General features: G+C 42.4%; 1 protein-coding gene across 7 annotated transcripts in view; it reads left to right on the top strand.

The window, feature by feature from the left end:
* The first annotated feature begins 13,464 nt into the window (after positions 1–13,464).
* Positions 13,465–25,910, top strand: part of agrn (agrin) — a 283,677-nt gene continuing 271,231 nt past the window's right edge. For 4 of the 7 annotated variants that reach the window (XM_069693990.1, XM_069693991.1, XM_069693988.1 and 1 more), the window contains exons 1-2: positions 13,465–13,955; positions 15,490–15,751. In XM_069693990.1, the coding sequence (XP_069550091.1) occupies positions 13,755–13,955; positions 15,490–15,751 (463 nt within the window). In that variant the 5' untranslated portion in view covers positions 13,465–13,754. The remainder of the gene's footprint in view (positions 13,956–15,489; positions 15,752–25,910) is intronic. The other 3 variants (XM_069693993.1, XM_069693992.1, XM_069693996.1) reach the window with 2 other exon arrangements.

Below are 25,910 nucleotides of genomic sequence, written 5' to 3'. Positions count from 1 at the left end.
TCTTTGAGTTGTTAACAGCTCCACCAAATAGTGTTTTTTCTCTCGAAACTTCGTACATGGTTTAATTTCACTAAATGATTAAATGATCCAGTATCTCTCCAAAAGTCAAAGATTGGAGAAAGAAGTTTCGAACCTGCTGAATTGGTGCTTTTATTAAAGTAAAGGATCTGAATACTTCTTCCACCACTGACCATGATAAGGGGAATAGGATCCTTCTATAAAACAGGCCCTGTCTTACTTTTCTAAGATTATTACAGTGAATGCCGGGAAATCAAGAATATTGTTCTCTACTATTGAGCAGCTACTCAACACTAGTCCCGCCCCTTTGCAGGTGTCAGCATCAAAATGCGAAGAACTGGCACTGTTCTTCAGAAACAAAGCTACTTCCATCAGAGTTAGTATTGCTGCTCATGTAAACACAGACGAACTCCAAAAATCTTGTAACACAGATGCAACCATGGAAAAAAAAAAAGTCATCTCCATCACATTAACTGAGCTCTGTAAGAATGTCACTGAGTGTAACTCCTCCACTTCCTGTATTGACCCAATACCAACAGCGTTTTTTTTAAGCAGGTATTCAACAGCAGTCTAGTTATGTCCTCGAGATTATAAACATCTCTTCAAACAGATATTTTTTCCTCGTTGTTACTTAAGAAACCCAGCCTTAATGTCAATGCATTGACCAGCTACAGGCCAAATATCCAACCTTCCATTCATTAGTAAGATCCTTGAAAAGATAGTTTCAGTGCAAATAAACTCCTTTCTTAAAGAAAACAACATCCGGAGGAGTTTCAGGCTTTAGAGCACATCACAGCACTGAAACAGCACTTACTAAAATAATCAGAGACCTCCGACTAAACTCTGATGGAAATAAGGTCTGAATTCTGATCCTCGTAGACCTGAGCGCAGCCTTTGATACGATTGACCGTGATATCCTGATCAATCTTCTTGAGAAGTTGGTTGGTCTGTCCGACAGTTTCTTAAACTGATTCAAAACATACATCAGAGAGATGAAGTTTTATGTCAGCATTGGAAATCAAGTGTCAGAGAAACATGACAGCTGCTTTGGGGCTCCACAAAGAAGCTGCCTCGGTCCTTTTCTGTTCTCACTCTACATGCTGCCACTGGGGAACATCATTAGAGAGCACAATGTTTGTTTTCATAGTTATGCAGATGTTATGCGGAACCAAATGATGATGCAGCTATGCGCTCCATCACCAAATGTCTTTCAGCAATAAATAAATGGATGAGCAATCATTTCCTAAAATTAAATGAGGATAAAACAGAAATCCTCCTCGTCGGCCCCAAAACAAAAAGAGAAATCGTAGAAAATTATCTGGGGCAACTAACTCCGTGGATAAGATCAGCGGTAACACGTTTTGGTGTAATCTTAGACTCAGATCTAAGTTTCAAGGCCCACATTACCAAGGTGACTAAAACTTATTTTTTCCACCTTAGAAACATCTCCAAGGTGCCGACTGGACTACTGTAATGCACTTTTTACTGGCCTACCAAAGAAAACAACACAGCAGCTTGAGTATTAACCAGAACCAAGAGGAGAGAACATCAGTCCAGTTCTGGCTGCTCTGCACCAGCTGCCTGTAACACACAGGATTGACTTTAAGGTCCTCCTCCTCACATACAAAGCTCTTAAAGGGCTCTGACCATGTTACATCTCTAACTCTCTGGTTAACTATGTGTCTTCAAGAACACGGAGATGATCTGCTGCTGGTTTATTGGAGGTTCCCAGCAACAGCCGAAAGGAAATTGGGGATTCAGCTTTTGTCAGCTACGCTCCAAAACTGTGGAACAAAGCTCCAAAGCTGTGGAACAAACTACCTGTTAGATATCAGGGAAGCTGCTCAGTTGATACTGTTAGAAGAAAGCTCAAAACATATCTCTTTACATCAGCCTTTAACTGGCTACTCTTGAAGCTCTCTTGCACTTGCCTGCACTTGAACTACCGCACCTTTAAAATGCATATTGCTTATTTTATATTTTAACTCTATTTGTGTTTAATTTTATGGATTTTATCTGTTCTTATGCATTTAATCTGTTCTTATGCATTTGATCTGTTCTCAGGCATCTCATTTCTTTTCTAGATTTTTAAATGTTCCTTTATATCTGTTTTTATGCGAAACGTATGTCATTTTCTTGTTGTAAACCACTTTGAGCTGCATTTCTTGTATGAAAGGTGCTATACAAATAAATTGTATTATTATTATTATGATTATAAATTTCAGCCTCAGGGGGGAGACATTGTCCGGGTATACAGCCAGCTTTTAACATTGAGAGGAGCATACAGTGTGTCTGACTTCATCAACCTGAGCTCACAGAAGTACATGAAATGGCTGCGACCTCTTAACATGTCTGAGTGGTGACATTTACTGCAGCACCACTTAGACTCGTTCCCTCTCATTTCATTTACAGGAAACTGGAGCCTAAATGTCAAATTAACTTTCATCATCGAAATTAACCATAATTACCACATTGTTTTTACATTTCTAGAAAAAGATCATGATGTGAAAGATTAGACTTCTTTAGTTTTAGTTTATTAGGTTTATTTGTACCGTATACAAATTTCATTAAGCTTACAAAGAGAAGAGATGCTGTGTATTATATTTAGCTATTAGTTCAATTCCATCTGCAGTCCCTGGACAGTGTTTTCGGGCCTGGGGCCTGGAGCCCATCAGTGGTGCTTTAGGAGGTACACATCCTCAGAGGACTTCAACAAATTCTTCTTCTAACCTTAAATTACAATATAAAGAACGGATACTGGAATTTGTTTATGGCCATACTTCATCGTTTAAAAAAAAAAAAAAAAAAAAAAACACCAGCAGCAAATCCATCTAATCATCACACACACACAAAAACACATTTTGTAATCATTTTTGTACGGTATCATGAGAGCATCACTGAAAGCATCAGCTGTCACTTTGAATGTGATTGCAGCAGATGGTATTGCTACTGTGACCCTGTCAAAAGTGGGTTTCAAGTGCTGAATTCTATTCAGTCATTCTCTAAAGTCAGACCATGAGCCTCTCATTTAGAGAACTAAAACTGTAGCTGAACCCAACTCTTCACATCCCTGAAAGAAAAGATCACCACTTAATATGAAGGTTAATGCAACGCACGAGCATCTCATTTAAAGTAATGTTAAACTGAAGTGTCTTCAATTTAAAAGGAAAGAAGGTGATAGAAGCAGCTCCTGCAGTGAATGGCAGACTTGACTGATCTTGACACAAACACAAGGGATTTCTGGCAGTTCATGTTTTTATTAAATAATTCAAGCACTTATTCTAATGGGAAGATGTATAGCTCCTGGCTCTTCTGCTTTTGAAACACTGTTTGGCACACTTGCACATTTACAACATATGTTGCAGATTTCATTGTGTGCAAAAATTGGTTAAAAGCTTCAAGTTACAAAAGGTAAGGAAACCCTAGTCAGATAATCAGGTGTGTGTGCAGTGCAGCAGTGTGTCTGTATGTTGGTATCACACATGTGTGATGTGCTGTGACATGCAATCGTGCAAATGTGTACGTTAATGGGTAAGGCTGTGTGTGATGTGGTTTTGCAGAGGAAGAAGAGCCAAAAAGACATGCAGCCTTGCAGCAGTTTACGTGAAGAAAATGAAAGGGTGAGTCAGTGTGAGGGTGGGAAAACAAAATGCTACAACACCAGGAGGGAAGGGGAGGAGATCCCTACTTTTGCACCCAAGGGCTTCTCAGGCCCGGCCGAGCCAGACATATTTCACTGGTGAGACACTGACTCGCTCAATCGGCAGGACTCACCTTTCTTTCAGACATGTGCTTTCACTGGAGAGTTTGTGTGTGTGTATGTGTGCGTGTGTGAGAGAGCGATGGGAAGACGAGGGGAAGGTGCTTTAGGGAGATGAAAGACACACGCAGTCACTTGACTTCAACACACACATAAAACCGCCCGAGCGCCACAAATGTATGCACACTCACAGCCACACAGGCTCTTGTCCTAACAGGCAGCCGGCCTCCTCCTCTAAGTGACAGACAGGATGTTGGGCGCACTTTCATCAGTTGGAAGCTTTGATTCCGCTGCCGTCACTCCTGTTTATTTTCTGCTTTGCCTCTTCACTCAGCCGTGCTTTTGAAATATTTCCCCTATGATGCATCCTGTCATTCCATCTACGCTGAAGGAGGAGAGAGTGGGGAGGCAGAATAGGTGAACTCACTGCTGCACTTACCTCTCCACCCACATTATTCATCTCCATCTATCCATCTGCTAATGCTTTCCACCTTCTTTCTTCCCTCCCCCTGTCACGCACCTCATGATTTACCGTTGACTACCTCTCCCTATTCCTTTCCCCGTCCCCTTTTTTTTAGTCCTCCAGAGGTTCTCTGGGATTTTTGTTTTAGCAGAAGGAGGGATTTCGGTATGAGTCACAGATTCCTGGCCAAGGATTCATGAGATAACATCTGGTTCGAGGTGCTGGAGGCAGCTTTTATCCCCTACCTGGCTGCAGCCCAGCACTATATCCGGGTCTGAATGTATCTGCCCACCTGCCTGGGCAACACTCCTGAGGATGAGTTCAGAACGATACTTCCATCAAGCCCACTTTGGCACCAGAAATTGGTATAATCACTATAGAATAAAGCATTAATGCTCTTAATTAGGAATAGGGGTGTTTGCTCTTCCCATTCTACAGATAATGCATTATAAAGCCCAACCAAACCATGATGCATCTTTTTTTAGCTAAGGTAGCTATATAAGTCAAGCAAAAATGGCACTATCAGCAGTCTATGCAGTGTTGGGTGATTGGTACACAAGTAGACGGTCACTGGTTTGTAAATTTGTATTTGTAATGACTTAATCAGTCATTTTAAATATCCTTTTTATGGATCCAGGTATGTCAAAACTCAGTCGAATTAAATGACTGCGATAAATAATTGACTGGCTTTGTTGATTCAATTCAGTCTGTGACTGAATTGAATCAGCAAAGCCAGTCAGATGAGAAAGTGCAAAGTGTTGCAGAGACAATAGAGGAGGGGAGGGGTGGGGGCGTTGGGGGCAATTAGCTAATGCAACTTGAAAGGCATTTCAGATCGAAGTGAGTCTGCAGAGGAGGAATCCATGATGATGCTGCACTTTCTTGTCACTGCTTAGTTTGTCTTCTGGCCCAGCGCTCAGCTCCCTGACTTCGGTGAGAGCAGCTACACCCACACACACAGCCACCGAGTCAACCTATCGAGTAAGCTTCCCTCCCTCAGCGAGACGTATAGATCAAACACTAATGCTAATCCATGAATCACAGTGCAGGGAAAACCCAAGGCTAGCTTATGGAAATGAGGATCCTTTCTTACACTGAGTTCTTGTACATCAGAAAGTCACTAATCAGGAAGCATAACAGGATAAATGCTGGTGTCTCTGGCTTAAAATGGTATTAGTATTTCCACAGATGCATTACTCATCATTTCTACAACTATCGTCCAACTGGTAATCATGTTGTTATGATGGGATCCAATATGTCAAACAGAAAGGAAATGACAAAGTGCATTAATAGTGATTTGGAGCAGTCGGTTTCACATGAAATTACTCTCATTAGGAATCTAGCCAAAGAAGCAGCCGACACAACCAGAATACCAAATCAGTTCGACAGTGGCAACTCAATCACAGGGAGTCAGACAGGCTTTGATCTTGCCATTCATCAGCATTGGCGTGGTTGTGTGCATTCGCAGTGCACTCATTTCCTAATGGACTGTGGTGAGCACCTGCCAAAGAGCACGATGGGAATGAATAAACACTATCCATTTGGCAAAATGGCCGTCTGTAAATTGTGGCCACTCTGCATGAGCAAGCAGGAGCTGGAGCAGATGGATGGAGAGGTTTTTTGTAACAAGCCTATGGAAACAGGTTTGCTATCACTCACTGCTGCCCTGTTGTCAATATGGTCAGTAAACAGTTCACAGCTGCTTTGAAACATAATGATTTGCAGAAACTCATACTGTCATATTGCATTTGAGGTTAGCTTCTGGTAACCTCAGTTTGGGGGATTTTTTTTTTTATCCAAGGGAAAAGGTTATCTGACCTTGATGCTGACTTTTAAGTATCATATGCTTGTGTGGAGACATTACAGGCTGAAGACACTGTAGGAGGCAATGCAGTCGACTTGTGTGACATGAGGAAGTGAGGGGACTTAATCTGGCTCCCTATCTGTGATGAGGCAGACACGGTCTACATGGTGTTCCTCACTGACACTCGTTTATCTTGTCTCCACTCGACCTTATCTATAGCAATCCTCTGAGATAAGACAGATACTAAAAGAAGACAACCTCAAGGACCACGAGGCTATTGGTTTTATTTAAAATGAATACTCAGAAAGACATTGCATATTTTAGGGAAAGAGAGAGGAGGGAGGCCACCATGAGTCTAAACATAATGAAACAAGATTGTGAGTATTTTTTGTGGTCACTCCATGGACGTTAACTTTGCACTATGTCGTCAAACTGCAGACTTTCTGATGAAAACAAAGCTGGAGCATGAAAAAAAAGAAATGGGAGAGGCTCCACGGGGCATTGAACTATCTGACATTCCAGTTAAATGCACAGGGATAAAACCAGGTGTGAAACCAGCTCTCCTGTTTAGACTTGACGCCACAAAGCAGAGCGCCATCTGGCAAACTGTCAGACAGCTAAACACAGTCTGTTAGCTGCAGCTCTTCTCGTATCTTGGGAAAGTGGATGAATACAGGACAATGTAGAGCTGGAAAACACTTAATTTTCTCCTTTACTTTCCATCTAACTTCTCCGTAAGCAGATAGCACGAAAGGCTGGAGATGACATCTGTCTTTTCCACGAAATAGATATCATCAAAACTTACTTAGAAGTAACTGCATCACTGCCTGATATACACCATAAACAGCAGAATCAAAAACATCTGCAACGAATGACTCCAACAAACAATATGCAACACCTAAAACAAACCAATCTAATGTTGTGAATGACAAACTGCACCTTTTTGAGAAACCAATCAACTCCAAATGAGCCTTCTACTAGACGGTGTAATAGCTCCAAAATAGATTAGAATTGTGCAGAAATGCAAAATCCAAAAAGCAATTTTCTTATGGAAATGCAGAGAGCTGCTACAGGCATTTCATATACGGCATTTCAACAAGCACTTGATAAAATTCCGACAATTTTGCAGACACATTAGCAAATGTAAATGCCGGCCCTCATGGCAAGAATTATAAAGACACAAGTACAAAACTATGTGACAATTGTCTCGCTGCAAATATGAAAAGTATACAGACTGACGCCAAAGCTATTCAGGAAGTACTTTCATTGCTGCACTTCAGAAAACTGAGCAAGGCTTCAGGCATATTCTGTATATTTACATTCTTTTTTCAGCTGTATTGTTCATTGAACTTGTCACCCACAAACTCTGCACATGTGTACAGAGTATTGGTGAAAAATCATAACTGAGTGTATCATTTAAACCAGTTTGTTGTATTTGAAACTTTGTTTTATACATACATTTAACACAGACAACGCAAATGATGAGTGATTTTTTTTTTCAATATATTTCTGCCTCTTTATGAAATCCTAAACATTTGAGGCACTTTTTGCATGTTGAAGCATGAAGATAATTATCACACCAGTCGAGGGCTCCACCTCTCAGTTATCATCCAGTTATTTCACTCGGCCGCCCTGTCAGCCAGTGCTCATCTCATTCAAGTGATATTTATACAACCTTACCTGAGTCGCACGCTGCTCTGCCTCTTCACCCACCACCACCAGTGTCAAGGGCCTGTTTATGGTTTCCTTAGGGAGAAACATCATGTTCGTAATTTAAGTATCTTTGCAAATTAAACAAGATAGGTTTTATGGCTTTGGCCAGGCAGGGGTCCTTGCTTCAGAGTGATAGAATGAAGGAGACCAGTTCCAGGGTTTTGTCGGGTTTTATCAGCTCATTGCAGGGGTCTTGGAGCCACCTTAGGTCCTTTAACAGCTTTATGTATAGTATACCTTCAGTGCAATTTTAAAGCAAATCCCTATCTAGACCAGATATTGTATGCTCCAAATCTTTAAACAACTGTGTGGTGAGCTAATAGATTTTTTTTTTCTTCTTCTTTTTTACAACCAACAAGTCAAACCAAAATGTTTTTTATATTGCCAAGGCACCTTTCATTTTTTGTGGACTTTCGTTAAGCCCTGTCTTTGACACAATGTTTTTCGGAACAAGTAGGTCGAGGCTACAGTGTAAAGTTCACTGATTTGTCTTATCTCTTTCATGATTCTGATTATTACTTGCATAAAGGTCATTCATGAATCCATACAAATATACAACAAACTCAGCCATACAACAGCTACCAGGACTTTCTTTTCATGTTAAGTTTATCTTCAACATTTCTCCATGTGGCACCCAGAGACAACAAAAACAGTGCAGGCTATGCTGGAGGAAACTGAACACCATGCCTGTAGCCTGAGGCGGATAGATGCCAGGCAGCTCTGTTCTCATGCTGATACCTGATAAAGAAGAGTGGGCCTGTCCTCTAGAAAAACAAAAGCGCTACAGCAGCCTCGTCTGATAACACTCGAATGTCTCAGTGTGTGTGTGTGTGTGTGTGTGTGTGTGTGTGTGTGTGTGTGTGTGTGTGTGTGTGTGTGTACTTAGTGTATATGTCTATTGCATATTGTGGGAATGCTGAGTGGGTTTGGGCGTGCACGCTATCTATAAGAGCAATGTAAAACATGACGTAGAGAGCAGAGGAAATGAACAGACATTATCAGGATGAAGGATGTTGAAACTGAACACATAACTGAATGCCAGGGCGTTGAATAGCTTTACCAGGAGTGGTGCATCACAAGATATCACTTACACGACTAGGACATAAGCCCGAAGGTTGGATTGGTTTTCACTGCTGCACTGCACTGAGATTCTCGGACTGACCATGATGCAGTGATACACATGGGTGCAGCACTGCAGCTGCTCCTTGGTCAAACTCAGCCCCTGGGCTTTGCATACAATTTGGCTGCTAATGTTGTATCTCGGGTTACACCTCTTTCTTTCCAGTGACACACGCCTGAATACAGTCAGCTTCTTCCAGCTGCAGCGGTTCTTCTGTGTAAGCCATCAACATAAGTATAACTTATCAAAATAGATTATAATACAAGGCTCCATCTGCATCCATCATGTCATAACTGAAAAATACAAGTTGACTGCGATGGGTTTTTTAAGGCCAAGACCAGTATAACACTGCTAAGAGCTAATATTTCATGCAGATATTTGACATTTTCAAATCTGATTCTTCTCTTGCCATGAACAAAAACTGACCCACTGGATCGCTTAGACTGTAAAAGGATGTTGTGAAGAACACACCGTCAAGTGGCTCTCTACCAACTAACAGTTTGTGGCAAGCGGTGGTTATAGTGAAATGGTTCTCACCAGTAGTACACACTACTGCTGTTTTACTCTTTATGATGGACATTGACTTTTTTGCAAACACAAGCTGCCTGTGCTCTTATCTGCCTTCTTCATAGCAGGTTATCTGGGTGATTCATAATGGCCCTGAATGAACTACTGTCCATCACCCAGATGACGTGAGCGTGATGCTCACCTGGCGGCTCTCGCCTCCCTGCTGCTCTCTGTCGGCCGCTAGTTTAAGTAACGTTATATTAACCTTACATTGATGTTGGCGTGGCCTCAAAAGGGCACAAAGAGCACACAAACAAAATTAGACGTTGACACAGCACAGCTTCAAAAGTAAAACCTTTGGAACCAGCTCTTAATGCAGACTGGAAGCAGGAAGCTAGTGTTAGCATATTGGAAGTATGTGAACATTTTATTCATATGAATAATAGTGTTGTTTGTCCACTGACACACTGGGTAGTGTTTGCTGAATTAATTAACCTGGTGTATATTAGAGGATGGCTGAAGTCACCATTGGTCGGCCGACTACTAGGACGTCCTCATTAAATGTTTTAATTGAAAGGCCTCCAGCGTCCCGCCATGTAGGTTTTGACCTGTGTTGTTATTTGAATAATTAAAGTGTTTTTCCCCTTGATGAACTAAAGTTATTCTGTGAACATCAGCAATATAGTAGCCTATATTCACAACAGATTTTTTGGGGGGAATGTTATACTTAATGATTCTCTGACACCGGCTAACACACGCCAGCATGTGAAAAAGGAGAGTCGTGGCACTTGGTTTTTTTTCCCACTTCAAGCAAGCGAGAGAAAAAAGTTCAAATTAAGTAATACACCAGCTTTTTCCACACACCCTCTCCACCTCAGCCAGTAAATCCACTGTGAGGGAATAAAGGCTGGTGTCTCCGCTCCCCAGCGCTTCTTTACCTCCTGCTATAATTGCATCTGCCACCGCTTTGATTCACAAAAGATCCCATCAAATGTCTTCGTTCACTTGTTAAATACTTGTTAAAGCTTGTTTACTTTGTGGGGCTTTTGTGTTGAAATATTTGTGGGAGGAGGAGGGGGGCTGTCACGAGATAACTGAGAAGGAGGGCTGCTGGGGGTGGTGTGTGTGTGGGTGGGGGTGGGGGGGACTGCTCTGGTAAGTGTCATATTGTAAGAGATGTAGCACTAAGCGTCTTGTGTCCATAGAAAAAGCATCATCCACAGTTAACTTTGAATTTACACCTGATACAGAAAATCATTTCCCCCTCTGACCCAGATATATTTTTGTCTTTTTGTAAAAGACTTGGTTATGTTTTTTTGTTGTGATTTTTGCTCATACTTGTGTTCTGATATTTTTGAGTCAAGAATATCAAGCATCATCCCTGCTTGTAAAAATAAGCTTAATTTAGCTGTAATATAATATAGTTGAATGTAAAAATACAGTTAAGCTTCTTCATGGCTATTCAAAAGCAGGAAGTAACTGTCACCTGCTGCATTTATCTGTAAAGATTTATTTATTTATATTTTAGCCACTGGGGGGCAACAGACCAAGCTGGAAACTCAGCAATGAAATAAAGTTGCAATAGAGCATAGCAAACAATTGTCTTACATATCCAGAAAAAAAACATTTTGATAACACACTTTTTGTATTATAGTGTTTGAGAAGGATTTAATTTACACTCATTACTGTTTACTGCAAACCAGAAACAAAGGAAGATTGATTTGACTGCAGATTACAGCAGTGACTCCTGTCCGACAACAACATCCAGCCACATTAAGAATAATTTATAATACATAATAACCTGCAGTGGAGATGCTTTTGCATTTGGGTGTACTTTCTGGTTCAACTAGTCATTACTGCCATGAAATGAAGCTCATTTTATTTTGCGGATGCCAGCGGGAATTCTTTCAGACCACAAAGTCAGTCTGCTATCGACTCTCAGAGGAGCAGCTCAAGGTTTTACACCCTAATGAAATTCTATTTTATGTCATTTGTTGATTTGGAGGATTATTTGTGTATGAACAGTGGTGATTTAACTGTACCTGGCCAGAGGTACAGGTTGTCAGAGGCTTTTGTATAAATTTGTCTAACAAGCAATGACAAACTATTATTTGAGATTCAAGTGACAGTTGGGTCTACTTTGGTTAACTCAGCTGACACTGCCGAGATCCCACTTGAACAAATTTCTGCAAATATCCTCACAAGCGACTTTGCACAACCAAGCCTGTCATTTTCCCAGAAATAGAAGGGTAGTTAAAATTACAGCTTTTGAGGAGTGGAAATTTACGCAGTGTCTGTTCTTAAAAAGGAGCTCTAACAAAATAGCCACATGGTTGCATTTACAGATTTAAACATGGGAAGTTTTACGATATAAGGGGGATCTTTAATGATATATGGCGCAGGGGTGAGTTTTGCATCTGCCTGTTCAGTGGTAAAGAACGGTTTTACATGGATGTTCAATCCCTGAGGAAGTTTTGCGGCGGGTGTTCACACAATAGTCACAGCTCAGCTTATCAGCTTCCAAATCTTTCTGTCAAAGAGGCCAAAGTTAATGCTTAAAATTAGATCTGATAAAGGTTTTTATATTTCCAGTTGTTCTGTATCCTCCAGTAAATCATATCACAGTGATTTTGAAAAGACAGGTGTTGGACAGCCTTATCACTTTCAAGAACAAGCGATTGAGCACTTTAATCTAAGTTTGGGGGCGGAAGCTCAAGTTTTAAAATAGTAAGTAATGCAAATTAGAGCCCTCAAAAAACGTAATGAAGTCCAAAAATTACACTGGGCAATAATTGATAGTTGCATTCATAGGACTTTATGATCACTCAGGAGCAGCGAAACTTAATTAAACTTAACACTGACATATAATTCCCTTATAAACATTGCCTTATAAAAGTTGTTTACTGGTGGAGATTCTCTACAGAAATACTCTTAAATTGTAAAACAATTTGCAGAAAGCAAACAACTTAAAAGGGAAGTGTATACCCTCTTCCCCCAAAGGGACCTTTGGCCAACATTACTGCCTTTTAGAGGCTGTAGCGGCTCAATTTTAAAGCTACACTGAAGGTACTAGAATCATATTAAACAAGAGGCATCCATTGGTATCAATAAGGTCATGCTGGCTTGTTGGGAAGGGGGCCAAATAAGTCGACACAAAGTGCTGAACGGCATCTCAAATTAATCTTCAGGCTTTCGGATGTCGTACATCACTTCTATGAGGCATGTATCTGCTGATCTGCTTTCTCCCCTTAACGATCCCCTGCCCCCCCCTAAAAGAGACACAGTATGTGTGGTGGGTCTCTGAGGTCTCTGAGGGTTAAACAAAATTCAATTTGAACTCATATCAGTGGCAGAATAACTTATAAAGCTTATAAGAATGTGAAATCTGCTTCCTCCCGCCTTGGAAGTCTGCAGGGAATCAGTGGCCTCAAACCAAGCTACATTTAATATGATTTCGATCCAAGATTTTCAAAACTGTATGTGAGGTGTAGCAATATGTCTTGACTAAAAATGTGCTATCATTTGCTGAAGGTGACAAACTACCAATGATAATCAATAAACTATGAGCTAAAAGGATTCAGTTCTTTATGCTTTGCTGTTATGACATCTCGAGGTTAGAGGTATTACACGTGCACCCATCTTCTTAATGTCAAATTTGAATGGTCTAAGAGGCATGTGTGGCATCCCTCCCTGTTCATGCAGGGTCTTTTTGGGGGTAAAGGGTGGGGTGGGTGGGATTTGGCGGTTGCCGCCACTCACGGGGACCAGAGGCAGAGACACAGTCTGTCCGACTGGGGGCGGCGTTGGACAACCACTTTCTACAGGCACCCCAGCGTGCAGCCCTCCAGCCACCCCCACCATCCACCTCATCCTCACTTGTGGGATCAGCATTTCAGATTGCATGCAAATCGGGGAGCGTCATCGTGGACTGTTTGTGTGTGTGTGTGTGTGTGTGTGTGTGTGTGTGTGTGTGTGTGTGTGTGTGTGAGAGAGAGAGAGAGAGAGAGAGAGAGAGAGAGAGAGAGAGAGAGAGAAAAGAGAAGGGGGGGAGAGAAGTGGAGTTGCATTCCTGGAGAGAGAGATCCCTGCCCCTTCCTCCTTCTTCCTCCTAGTTCCTCTCTTCCCTCCTGGTCTCCCAGCCGGCGGCGGCAGAGAGGAAATTTGAACCCGGGCTGCAGATGCGAGGCACAGGGCTGCAGGGTGAAAGAGACGCCGGTTAAACGCAGGGAAGTTGTGCAGAGGGGTCTCGGTGCAAACATTTAAACGCCTTCGAAGAGTTTGGAGTTTGTCGCCGGACGCGCCGGGCGGTCACTTTTTTTTTTAATTTGAGAAAAAGTTTAACTTTTAGGGTCACATCCGTGCGGTGATCATGGGCTCCCAGCGCACACTCCAGGCCGGCCGGAGAGCGCTGCTCCTGGCGGGGCTGCTCGTGGCTCTGTGGCAGCAATGCGCCGCAAGTTGCCCGGAGAAAGACTTGGAGGACAGGGAGGAGGAGGCCAACATAGTTTTGACCGGCACCGTGGACGAAATTATTAACATGGACCCGGTGCACAACACCTACTCCTGCAAGGTAAGTGCTTTCACGCGGTTTTCTGAAACGATCAAGTGAAGCAGCGTCAGGAGAGCTAAAGGAAAAGACACCTGCTGACAGGGTTTAAGTCACATTATCACCTAATATCTTTCCCCTCGTGGAGCTGATGGAAGCCATTACCACCTAGTTTATGTTGCAACTCCATCAAAGGCATCAGCAGCTTGCCTGAAAAACATTTTACAAACTCATTCATCCAGAAGCATCTGGCAGCGGTTACATGGACACTGACAGGGAATCCACTTTGCCCTCAGAAATACACAGATAGGGTTTTTTGTTTTTATTTCCTCTTTAGAATTACACAGCGAAGGCTGAACTAACAGACCATGTCATCATCCGAAACATGTTGCAGCAGGAAGCTGGTCCCTCAGTGGCCCCTGACTCTTAGCTCTCACTTGATGTCTTATCATAAATGTTGGAAACCACTTGTCATCATGTCCCAGTGGCTGCATGGATATTAATCTGAATTTTGATAGTGTAGTGTATCCGACAAATGACACCTCTTGCATCCCTACCTAGGGATTTTCTGACATTTGGCAGCAGCATTGATTGCCCCGGGTGTAACAAAGTACATAATATATCAAAAGATTAATGTTAGTTACCACAACAACACTTATAACGGCCTGCTATACTGTGTAAGAGACAATAATATGTTTTTTCTCAGCAGAAAGCTCTAAAAAATGCTACAAGATGTGCCCAAAGTAATACGACGTGTAGTCGTGCACTGCCATTAGTCACAAATGTGAGACATAAGACCTAAAACTATATATTGTTTCAGTTTTCTTCGTGTCACATGTTTGTCTCTGATTAATAGACAAAATTATAACACTCATTTGGGGAAAAAAAACATCCACCGATCCACAAATAAGCCCATTTTTAGTCAGGAAGCACTCTTCCTCCGTTTTCCTTCCTCACCCATTCATTGTGAAACTAACTTTTGCACGACGGCAGACTTGTGGTTGACCACTCTATAATCTGTGAAAAATAAACAAGATGTGTTTGGTCAGCTCTCTCGCTGCTCTTTCCCTCTGCGCCCACTTGCTTCCCGTCTGCCGGTGAATGGATGGAGTAGATTAGAGGTATGCAGCTCTTGTTCTAGAAACAGAAAACCAGCAGCAAATGCTGACATGAGACAAGACGGCTAGCATGTAACGGAAGGGGGAGCTTTCCCATGACTGTGCATAAAACAGTCTTCGCTGTACTTCCTGTGATGCAGTGAATATGGGTGCATACTGTATCATAGACACCTTTTCCAGTGGCTGGACAAAGTCTATATCTGCAACTGTTGGATGAGATTCATTTGAGTAGAAAGAATCAGTTCAGACGTTGAACAGTAAAGTCAGAGAAACCCCAAAGTGACATCACAAAAGCCTCAATGTTCAGGAGGGTTCGAAGGCAGACCCTGGCCACAGCTCAACAGCAGCCCAAAATCTCCAGCATGCACCTCTGTTCATAATCATTTTGTTTTTCACAATATGCTAAATCATGTGCATTTCTCTGTTGTCACTCTGTAAAGGTCAGAGTGTGGCGCTACTTGAAAGGGAAGACCGACGTCAACCATGAAATCCTCCTGGACGGCGGCAACAAGGTGATGATCGGCGGCTTCGGCAACCCCGGGATCTGTGACAACCAGGTGGCCACGGGCGACACGCGTATATTCTTTCTCAACCTTCCCCTTGACTCCATGGGGCCCGAACACAAGAACGAACTTATGCTCAACTCAAGCTTGATGAGGATTACCCTGCGCAACCTGGAGGATGTGGAGCACTGCGTGGAAGGTAAGCAGGCAGTTTGTCGCGACGAAGGGCCCACAGTTCGCCTTGTATGAGGGAGAAAGGAGAGCGCTTGTGTTCAAAGTTCTAAAAAAGGAAATCTTGCAATGATAAGCATTTATCTTTGCTTATCTTTGCTGTTTTCCAAATCACTTTCAATATAGTGTGTGACGTGAGTGATTTAGTACATGATCCATGCTGTGGTTTGACGACTCCCCATAAAATTACACAGCTTCAGGCCCACATGGTCAAAGTTTCCCAGAAGTCCATGAAACAAGGACACCTGAGTCATTTCAGGAGCTTTGTTGCCATGGTGAGGCTCCAAGTCTGGTCATAGCGAAGCCTCGAAATGTGGGTGTGTCTGATAAACACCTTAAAGACAGTCATTGACCGGTTAAGGGATGACTCCCGACCTTTGCACCTTGTAGCTGGACCATTTTTATTAAGCCAGAGGAGAAACTCCTCAACGTTTACATGCACAATAACACATGACACGGGAGCTTTACGGGGCAGTACGGGTTCCCACACTTCTCTACGAGTGACTCACACATTTCCCACCATTTTAACATCATTGTAAAAGAAAGACAAAATGACTTTTTAGAAGTCGAAATGAGTGATGTTTCGAATATTATCATTTATTCTGTTGATTTCCATGCCAGAACTTTAGCATCAGACAAGTTACTCCTCTGAGTCCTTGTTTGGTTGAGAAGTAATTTGTCAGGCTGTTATGAGACAAACCATGCAGCCATGACTAATAAATCTCAGCTTCTACCGTGACTGTGAGACTGTAACAGCCTGTGCCCCCGTGCCACCGAGCAGTGAACTTGCTGCTGTTTAACTTTTTACTGGTGCTTGACAATGTTGGCAGACGTTCAAAGTTTGAATCTAACATTTAGACCGGCCGGCCGGCAGCACCAGGAGGAAATGAATTAGAGCACAAATCACCTTGCTGAGGAGGGCTTTCTGGGACAATCGCTGTTTCAGAGTTGCAGCGTCAATATTCTGGGTACTTTCCTCTTGAACAGTTCTGGGTGGCACGATGTTCCAATGGATGGAGCTTGTTTGCAGTGTTAAGTTGCATTTGGCACACACATAAAACTTCTTCTGTTTGTCTGTCTAGGCACGAAACACTGCACTGCTAACCTTTTTATTCAGCTCCCCTTTTCTTCTTTTTGGACTCCTGTTGTGGAAATGGGAGTTTCTTGGCTCTGGCAAACTGTCTAGAATGTGCCCTTTTTGTTTCAAGGCTTTGTATTTGAAGAGGGTTTACTTCGCATAACCTGATTTTCTCATATTGCCTTACAGTTGAAGGAATAGCGGTAAGGAAATACTTCAAGGAGTCATTTGGCAAAAATCTGACAAAAGTCTTTGATGTAAGACATCTGAAGAGATTAAACATCTTCCGAGGAAGGTTCTGGAGCTTCTGATTTCCCAGGTCAACTGTCAGGTGCAGTTTTGTGTTTGGGGAGTGAAATTAGCTCATCATGAGGAGAATGAGCCGAGAGGCTTGTTCAAGGGAAGAGTTTTAATTAAGAGAGTCAAGTCAGGTCTCATCCGTTCCATGCAACCACTACCCCCGTGAGACCGTGGGATGTTAGCGCAGAGGGACAAGACTCTACCTGCCGCAGTATTCCTTGTACCCTCGTCTGCTTTCTCCTCATTCTTGACATTTTCGATAGCTAGGATAGACTCAGGAATGCCTGGCAGAGTTCTCTGAGGTGGAAGAAAAAAGGCTTTGCGTGCGAGCTTTCTGCCACCAAGACTTTTGAGAACGACACAGACGCAAGAGAAAATAAAATGAGTGATGTAGAATGAAGGAAATGCTGATTTTTTTTTTTTTTAGGTTGTGTTTGCTGTGTTTTCCTGGATCGGGGCTGCGTGAAGATAGATGCCTTCAGGCATCGAGTTTCATGCTTTTTCTACTCCTGTGCTCCTCGCGCTGGGTGGTGGCACTTCAGGGCCACTCCGTCCATGTGTGCAATCGCTTCGCTGCAAGTTTTCATTTGCCACGGCGCTGCCCTCCACCAGAGGAGTGTTTACAAGATGTCAGTGAACACTTTCAGCGCCGATCACCTCTTAAAATGCTGTCCGCCATTTTTGCCGCGAAGAAGAATGCCCTCTTTTCTGTTTCCTATGCTTTATCTCTCTTACCGAAGCCCTTACAGGCACTTCGGTTGGTTGAAATAAGAAACTGCAACACCAAAAATCTGTAACCCTTAAAACTCAAACTGCACCTCGTCTGCATTGTTGAATTTGCACCTTGTCGGGGGCAGATAAGCAAAGAGCCTCTGGCACAGAATGTCTTCCTTTGTTTGCTTTCCCTGCTATTCAGTGAAACGTTAGCACTGTCATTTGTGCTGTGCAGAGAGTTGACCGATAATGTGTCAAACAGAATCAAGCAGTCATTTGCTGTGTCTTTGGAAGCACAAATTAAGTCATGGTTCTGTAAAAGTGTATGAAGGGGTGCAATTAAAGGCTCAACTGCACGATTTGTCCTTCAGATTTCGTAAAGAGCTAAGAAGATAGAAAAAAATAAAAGTGTGTGCTGCTGTGTTTGTTATTGTTTCCATGCCATTTTTTCCCCCCAGTTAATGACAGTAAAGACTGAAGGCGGAGGTGTTGGCGGTTTGGAAGGGAGGAAGCCCTCTTGATGGAGAAGTGATGAGCGCACAAGGAGATCGTATCTGTCTTGCTCTGTTTATCAGCTGCTTTTGTTTCAGCTCTTGATGACTCGATGCCAAAGTCTTTTCCTCAAGGCCCTGACGAAGAACAGCAACAAAGGGCTGTTTCTTCTTCCCTCTGTCTTGATCTCTTCCTGCCCTTCCTTCTTTTCTATCTCACTTCTTTTTAGAGTGAGAGAGATGAGCCAGTCAGAAGTTGGTGCACAGTCATGCAACAGCTGCATCAGAGATCATTTCTTTGTCCCTTTGTGTTACATCTATTTAAATCCACAATGCTGAGTGCAGCTAGTGTGCATGCTGCCCTTGTGGGATGTTAATGAGCAGCATTTTACTGCCCAGCATACCACTGACTCTTTATGATTTGTGCGTACAGCAGTCCAGAGGCTCGCTGGTAATGGGGTTAGCCGGGCTTGTTGAGAACATGATGGGAGTTCTGATTTGCCAGCAGGTGGTCTTGCTTAATGATGGGCGAGCGGACAGTCCTGAGGAATGTTCTTTGGGGTGGGTGGGATGTGTGATGACTGTTCGAGCCCCCCGTCAACCAACCCCTCCCCTCTTTTTTTCCTCCATTGCTCCTTCAGTGAATGAGCCGAGGTCGTGTGGAAAACTTTGAGCTTTTTTCCCTCTGTTTGTGAAAGGAGGAGGCCCGGAATCGGCTGGAATTTCTAACCTGGCTGCCTCCTCCCCTCTTCACCTGATATGTGAGGAGATAATGACAGAACGATAACAAAATGGGGAGTTTTCAGTTTTGGCTCGCGAGTCTTCATATTGCCAATCATCCACAGGTTAGTTGACTCCGCTGCCTCAAGAACAATTAAAATGCAGAGTCATGGCAGGCGTATCAACATACTCTTAACATGGAATGAGTATTTTCCGGGGTTTTCAGTCACTGATTAACTATAGTAAGAAGGTTGAAAAAAACATTTGGAGTCTCCTTGAGAGTACATTCATGAGTACATTTTCCAAGTTACATCAACTGATCAACATCAGCCACAGAGATCCTTGAATGATTTAGTAACCTTAAGACAATGACACAGTGAGTCAGATGAAGTGTTTTGAGTGACATTCGTGTTTCAAGAGGAGCAGAAACAGAAAGACCGAAAAAGGTGGATCGTCTCAGCAGGAGTGCGGCCAGGGGGTTTTTCTTTGAAATTCATGGAGTTGAGCTCCGTGAATTCATCCTCCAGGATCAGACTGTGAACCTCGAGTTCTAGTGTGATGTCCTGAGGCATCAGAGATAAAACCTCAGGCGCAAAACTGTAATATAATGGCAATTGGGCTCTCCAACAGGACAACGCACCACAACAACACAATGGTAGCTCCCCATCACCCGTACTCGCCAAATTTGGCTCCCTGCAACCTCTTTCTATTCCCCAGAAATTTGACACAATATGAGATCCATTGTGACATCACAAATACACATGTGCCAGTGGTCACAAAAATGACTTGGGATACTTAATCATGAAGGTTTTTGCTTCCCTCTGCTCCAAATGCAGCATTCCGTCCAGAAAGGGGAAAAGTCTCTAAGCTTTCTGATTGCCCCTTGTACTACAGTTCATTAGTGACCTAATGCCCTTGAAATTACTTATATTGAGAGCATGTTGATATACAAGCTCAGATTTTCAGGATTTTTTTTTCAGCACAAGTGGCTGTCTTAGCTCAAGTGAGATCCTATTGTGTCTCATCATTAGTTTTGCAACTATATCATTGTCTTCAGAGAAACCTGCGGCATTAAATATATGTATTTCATATGTTTCTGCTGAAGGTTAGTTACATTTCCAGTGTAATAATATCCTCTGAGTGTAGCAAAGGCTCTCTTTATTTTAGGTGAGGCGTCTCACCTCCGCTATAGAACTCTGGGAAAATTTTCTAGAATGTTTGCTACCTTATAATTAAAATATTAGACCCCACCACCACCTGCTCATGTTTTAATCTTCCAAAGAAGTTCTAGATACAGATTAGACCATCACTGTTGCACAGTGACGCATGACAACCAACCACTTTCTCAGGTAGAAAAACATATGGCTTGTGGGTAATTGCAAAGGGGAGATGGAATTTATTTTATTGCGGCTCTGGAAAGTGTGTGAGAACACGGCGGTGCCGCACCCGGATGACTGAAGAAAAGCACCGGGGTCTTTATCCAGTCCGTGTCTCCACAAGCAGCCTTTTGTCTTCGGGGAGTCATGGGAAGTCAATAAGAGTGACTTTGAGGATTGGATTTTTCTCAGGGTCCTTGAATGGATTAGGCAATAGTCTAAGAGTGAGAGTTCATTCGCCTGCTGTAGAGCTTTTCTACAAAGGTGTACCCCTGGTAAATCTGTGTACCCTGTGTGGCTTATGGCAAAGCATTTATGCAGTGAAGTGAACAGAATTGGACAAATGGAAAGACTTGATGGAAGTCTTTGATGAAATACGCAACAAAGGCAGGAAGAGAGAAGAAGGGACCGGTGGACCTGTTTGCCAGCTAGCCCAGAGTCTCCCGAGTTATTGCAGATTTCAGATTTTAATTAAAAATGTGGGAGCGGAGGGCCTGCTTGGCATCGCGATAAAGGACTTTGAAATGAAAAAGCCATGAAAGATGGAGGAGAGCAAAGGAGGAATGGACCACTTAACCGCAGTCTGCTCACCTTGGCTTATGTCCCAGCCTGAACCAGGAGTGTATCACTCTGCTGCTGATAAGAATCACAGATGGTATTGATAGTACGCAAAGACGCCTACATGTAGTGACGTGCCTATCACTACATGTGAGATGTTAACACACTCAGAGTGTACACACAGACCTACTGTCCAAAAATACTTTATATATATACGTGTCAAAGAGCCTGTTCTTGCTTTATGGAATAAGAGATTATTGTTAGAGCCTTACAGATTTATTGGTGTGCCGATAACAGATCTATATGTTGATATTGACGTATATATTATCTGATATAAAAACTTTGTTTTTACAGAACATAATATAGAAAATTATGCTTTGGGTAATTTAGAAATGTTTTTGTTGTGTTATTCATTTTTACTACATTCTTGGTGAAGTTGCACTAATGTTATTTTGGACAATAATGTTTATTTTGAAACTGTAAAATATCCTGCTTCCATGACATAGCTTTATCACAAGTGTTAAATAATCACATTTTGGCAGATATATCCATATCCGAATTTTTGTACTTCCTAATATCCAAAAATCCCATATCATTCAGGCTCTAATGAATATACATATTTCTTTTGGATGTAAAATGTCTGTATAATTTCACAGCACCAAACCCTGCTGTACTTCTAATCTTACAACCCCAGAGGTAGACTTTTCAACGCACCCCATGCCGGTTATGTGACTTACACACAGTAGAAGGAAGAAGATCTCTCGATCAACATCTCAATCCAAAAAATAACCCACTGCATCACGATCAGATCATTTAGTAATTGTAATGATTAAAACCCTTAACAAACAGTGTTGTTCTGAAGCTAATGAAACTGAAAAGAAGATGTAAAGTTAGCTGGTGTCAAAGTACCACTTAAGCTCTTCTTTAGTTTAGGACCAGGGAAGTGAAATTGACCCGGGAGGCTCTGTGCAGGGCCTTGGATGTACAGTGACCCGGAAACCTCCCTCTTCTATCCGCCGACATAAAGACCTCAGAGCGGCAGCCTGCATGAGATCTGGGCTCCCTCCAGGGGAACTGGATCCATGTCAAAATTCCTGCTACCAAGGCTGCATTTCTGGAGCGGGGCAGCTGCTGTGGCGAGTGCAGCTACTTACTGTCAACACGCCAAAAACATCAGATTTGGAGAAAAGGGGGTTTATGGTGAGACACCGGGGGGGGGGGGGTAGCAGAAGACCTAATGTGGTTAGTATTTAGGTCAGCTCGGCTGTCGCTCCAGAGCCTCTCAGATCAAGACAAAACAAGAGAAGATGAAAATGTTTTTTTTCTGCTCCTTTTTGTTGTTGGATACATTCGGGACTTCTTTTATAAATGTTTCCTCTGGAAATAGTTTGACTCTCACTTTCATGTCAAAAGTGAACAGATGAGAACTTCTTCATTTGTGGCAGATGGTAATAAAAAGTTGGGGATGTTGCCTTTAAATGAGCTCATGGTTGGATTAAAACAGGAAGAACTGGGGTCAGAGTTTAATTACATTCTGTCACCCTTTGGATGTAGGCTCCAGATGCACTGACCCAGTGCTTTTAAATTAGAACTATCATGTTCGCTGTTGTCTCGTGGTATGCACCTGTTACATACACCCTCCATTGGCCTGACTGTACTTGTATAATGCTGGTAAATCCTTGTTTCCAGGCTCCTTAGTGCTGCTGAAACACCTTCAGAACCCCCCCACCCATCCCCATCCATCTATCTTTCTGTTGTAAAGGACTTTATGATGAAGCCGGGACAAACACCACTTTCTCTCCCTTGTATTTTGTCCTCCACGTTTCCTTCTGTGTTTGCCATTATTTGTTTACCCTGCTTCCTACTTTCAGTTGGCTTCTTCAACCATGTTCTCACGTTGTGATGATGAAGACCTGCACATGTGTCTGTCTGTCATTGTGTGTTTGTGTGGACATGTTTCTTCGTCGCACCTTCATGGCAGGCCTGGTTGATATGTGGCAGCTCAGATTTTACAACTCCATTTGCACATGTTAAAGTCTTTTCTTGCTCCCGCTCCTGGCCTCCCTCCTCTGCGTTCTCACAGTCGTCATCTTCCTCCTCCCAATGTTCCCATCTCACTGCACTTCCACCTGTAATTAGACTGGAATCCCATGCCCCGTAAAGCTGTCATAGTCCTAACAACCAGGTGGACTTAGTGCAGCCTCTGACCTAATTCCGTCTTTCTCTCTTTCAGCTCCCTCACAAACGAGAAGTGAATTCATACAGTCACCTAAATGATAAGGCTGCTTTTGGAGAACTTTCAAATTTTAAAGGGGAATTTAGTAGTACTGAAAATGAGTAAAAAAAAAAAAAAGAAGTTCTATCAAGCCTTTTGTGGCTCCAGGGGGGGCTGCATGAAGTCAGTGAAAATGCCCCAAGAGTTGTAATTTGAGGCAGGAACCAAAGACTACAAGTCTGAAAATGAAAGAAAATCTGAAGTTTAAAAGAATTGCGCTCACACAGTTAAAGGATTGAATTGCTAAATCAATGCAGTTTTGTTGTAAATCAAATTCACTTTGTAAGAAATCTGACTTATCTTTTAAGATGTTATGAAGATGGACTTATCTGAAGTTGCAAAAGAAGGAGTGAGCAGATGGGTGTTGCATGTACTGATGAATGAAACTGGATACTTGGCTGTTGATACCGATGTTATGAGCAGCTCTATAAAAGAGATCAGTACTTCGGAGCTTTAACGCCAGCTAAGATGCTCGAGTTTCCTTTGTTTTCCCAAAGGGATGGAATTTATGAAATGTGTCTGACAAGCCCCTTAAGATGACAACTCTCCTGAGAGATGAACCGGCCCTCCCCCCTCCGCTCCTCTGTGCTTGCCCTCCAGGCTGACAGATTTGTCTGGCTGGGGGAGGCGCTCGGTCTGCTCCTGTTGTTTTAGCCAACAATGGCAAGGACGTGATGGCTTTCAGAGACAAACAGAGATATGTGGCAGAGGATATCTCACTAGGTTGAGCTTGTATCTGTATACACATACACACACACACACACACACACAGACATGGAGACAGACACATAGACTTTATTATCTCCCCATCAGAATGAAACGTAAACATAACAAAGTATGTTTCTGAGCCAGCCATTGCATTGTGATTACCTTCAACAATGATCAGTTTACAGAGTAATGTATGACTAAAATCCCTATTTCACAATGTTGTAGTAATCAGTGCACACAGAAGAGATGAGTCCACAGAGGGTTTAGGGTGAAAATAGTAGTTCTACATTATTACATGAACCATCATCCAAAAACATGCACCTCAGGTCAGGTTACCTGGCGCCACGCTAGTGGCAGCCTGCTGCAGCATCTCCCCCCTGAGAGCCCCCCTGCTGTAGTGAAGAAATTTCCCCTCGGGGATTAATAAAGTGTATAAAATCAAAAAAACAAAACAAAACAAAAAATCAAATTTTTTTGTATTGAGTTAGCAAATCTATCTGTATTATGTGTAGCAAAACCATTACTAAAGCTAAGACAGTTATGACCAGGTATGAGTGACAGTAACAAAGCTGCTTGTAATACATGTTCAGTCAGTCTTGATACACAGTTTTTGGACATGGAATAGACCACATCATCAAAATTTACCAAAATCGAACTAGAATTTTCTAGAATATTTTCCTTGTCAACATATAATTCTAAAACTAATATAATCTGATGTTAATAAACTATAAAATAGTTTATAATATAGCCTATAAACTCGTTGAAATCGGTGACTAGAATATGTGAGTTTAAAGCTGGAAAATGATTACGGTGACCTTACTAAGAAACTTGAAACAAACCTTTGACAAGTGAGGCAAACGCTGAGAAGCAAATGAGTAACGTGAAACATAATTGCATTATCAAATGGCATCAAAACGAAGTGGTTGTGGGCCAACTGACGCAGATAAATACTGCAGGCTCTGACACACGTGTTTAGCGTACTGCAGCAGACTGCAATTCAGAATTGAGAATCTACAGCAATTCTTCAATGTAGCAGTTAACGTGTCACGTGCTGGTCAGGTTGAAGGCATTGTATTCACTGTTTGAGGGATGGAGTGCAAATGCTAGCACGGAAAACAGGTCTGCAATGGAGGAGATGTGACCGCTAATGTTGCCGGGAGAGAGGAAAGAAATGGGGGAATTTCTAAATTAAATGGCATGAATGATGGAGAGAGTCAGAAACAGACAGACAAGGGCAGACAGGAGAAGGATGGGAAAGAAGGGAAAAGGATATAAAAAGGTTGAATAGAGTAAAAGGAAAGGAGGAAAAGAAAAGAAAAACAAGTTTGGATAAAAGTTAGAGCAATTGAACTAAGATGGGAAGGAAATAGAAAGATGAGAATGTGGGAATGAGGTGAGAAGTATCTTCTTTCTTCTTTCCTTCTTTCAGACTAGCAAAGTGTAGCAAAAGCCACGGAAGAGGTGTTAGTGATGATGCCTGCATTATCACGATCACTATGTTGAGTTTTATGTGCCGAGACTTTGGCATACCGGACGTACACACGTCCGGTATGCCAAAGTCTCGGCACATAAAACTCATTTTGGCTGGACACCATTTGGAGTAATGTTTTTCTGTGAATGCCTGCATTATCACTGTTACCTCTTCTGGCTTTTGCTACAGTTTGCTGGTCTGAAACCCCCCAAAAACAAAGAGACTTGAGACTGCCAGACTTGAAGTGAGTGCCATGAGGCAGCTTTTGGCATTTTCCAGCAGAAATATGGCGCCTAAGAGAGGCTTGGCCTGAGGTAACAATTTCTATCAGAGACTGCAAGCTGTTGCCAGAGGTATGCCTAGGGTAGCCTCTCTGAATTCCTCCTTATTGTCACTCTGAAGCTCCTTGTATTACCCAGACATTGGAGCCTTATTA

The sequence above is a fragment of the Brachyistius frenatus genome, unplaced genomic scaffold, assembly GCF_029030835.1.
Source record: "Brachyistius frenatus isolate BFR_SWC_R1_liver_20210118 unplaced genomic scaffold, ASM2903083v1 Contig_16, whole genome shotgun sequence".
In the NCBI taxonomy this organism is placed as follows: domain Eukaryota; kingdom Metazoa; phylum Chordata; class Actinopteri; family Embiotocidae; genus Brachyistius; species Brachyistius frenatus.
Note: the sequence above shows the minus strand (reverse complement) of the source record. Positions and strands in the feature narration are given on the sequence as shown.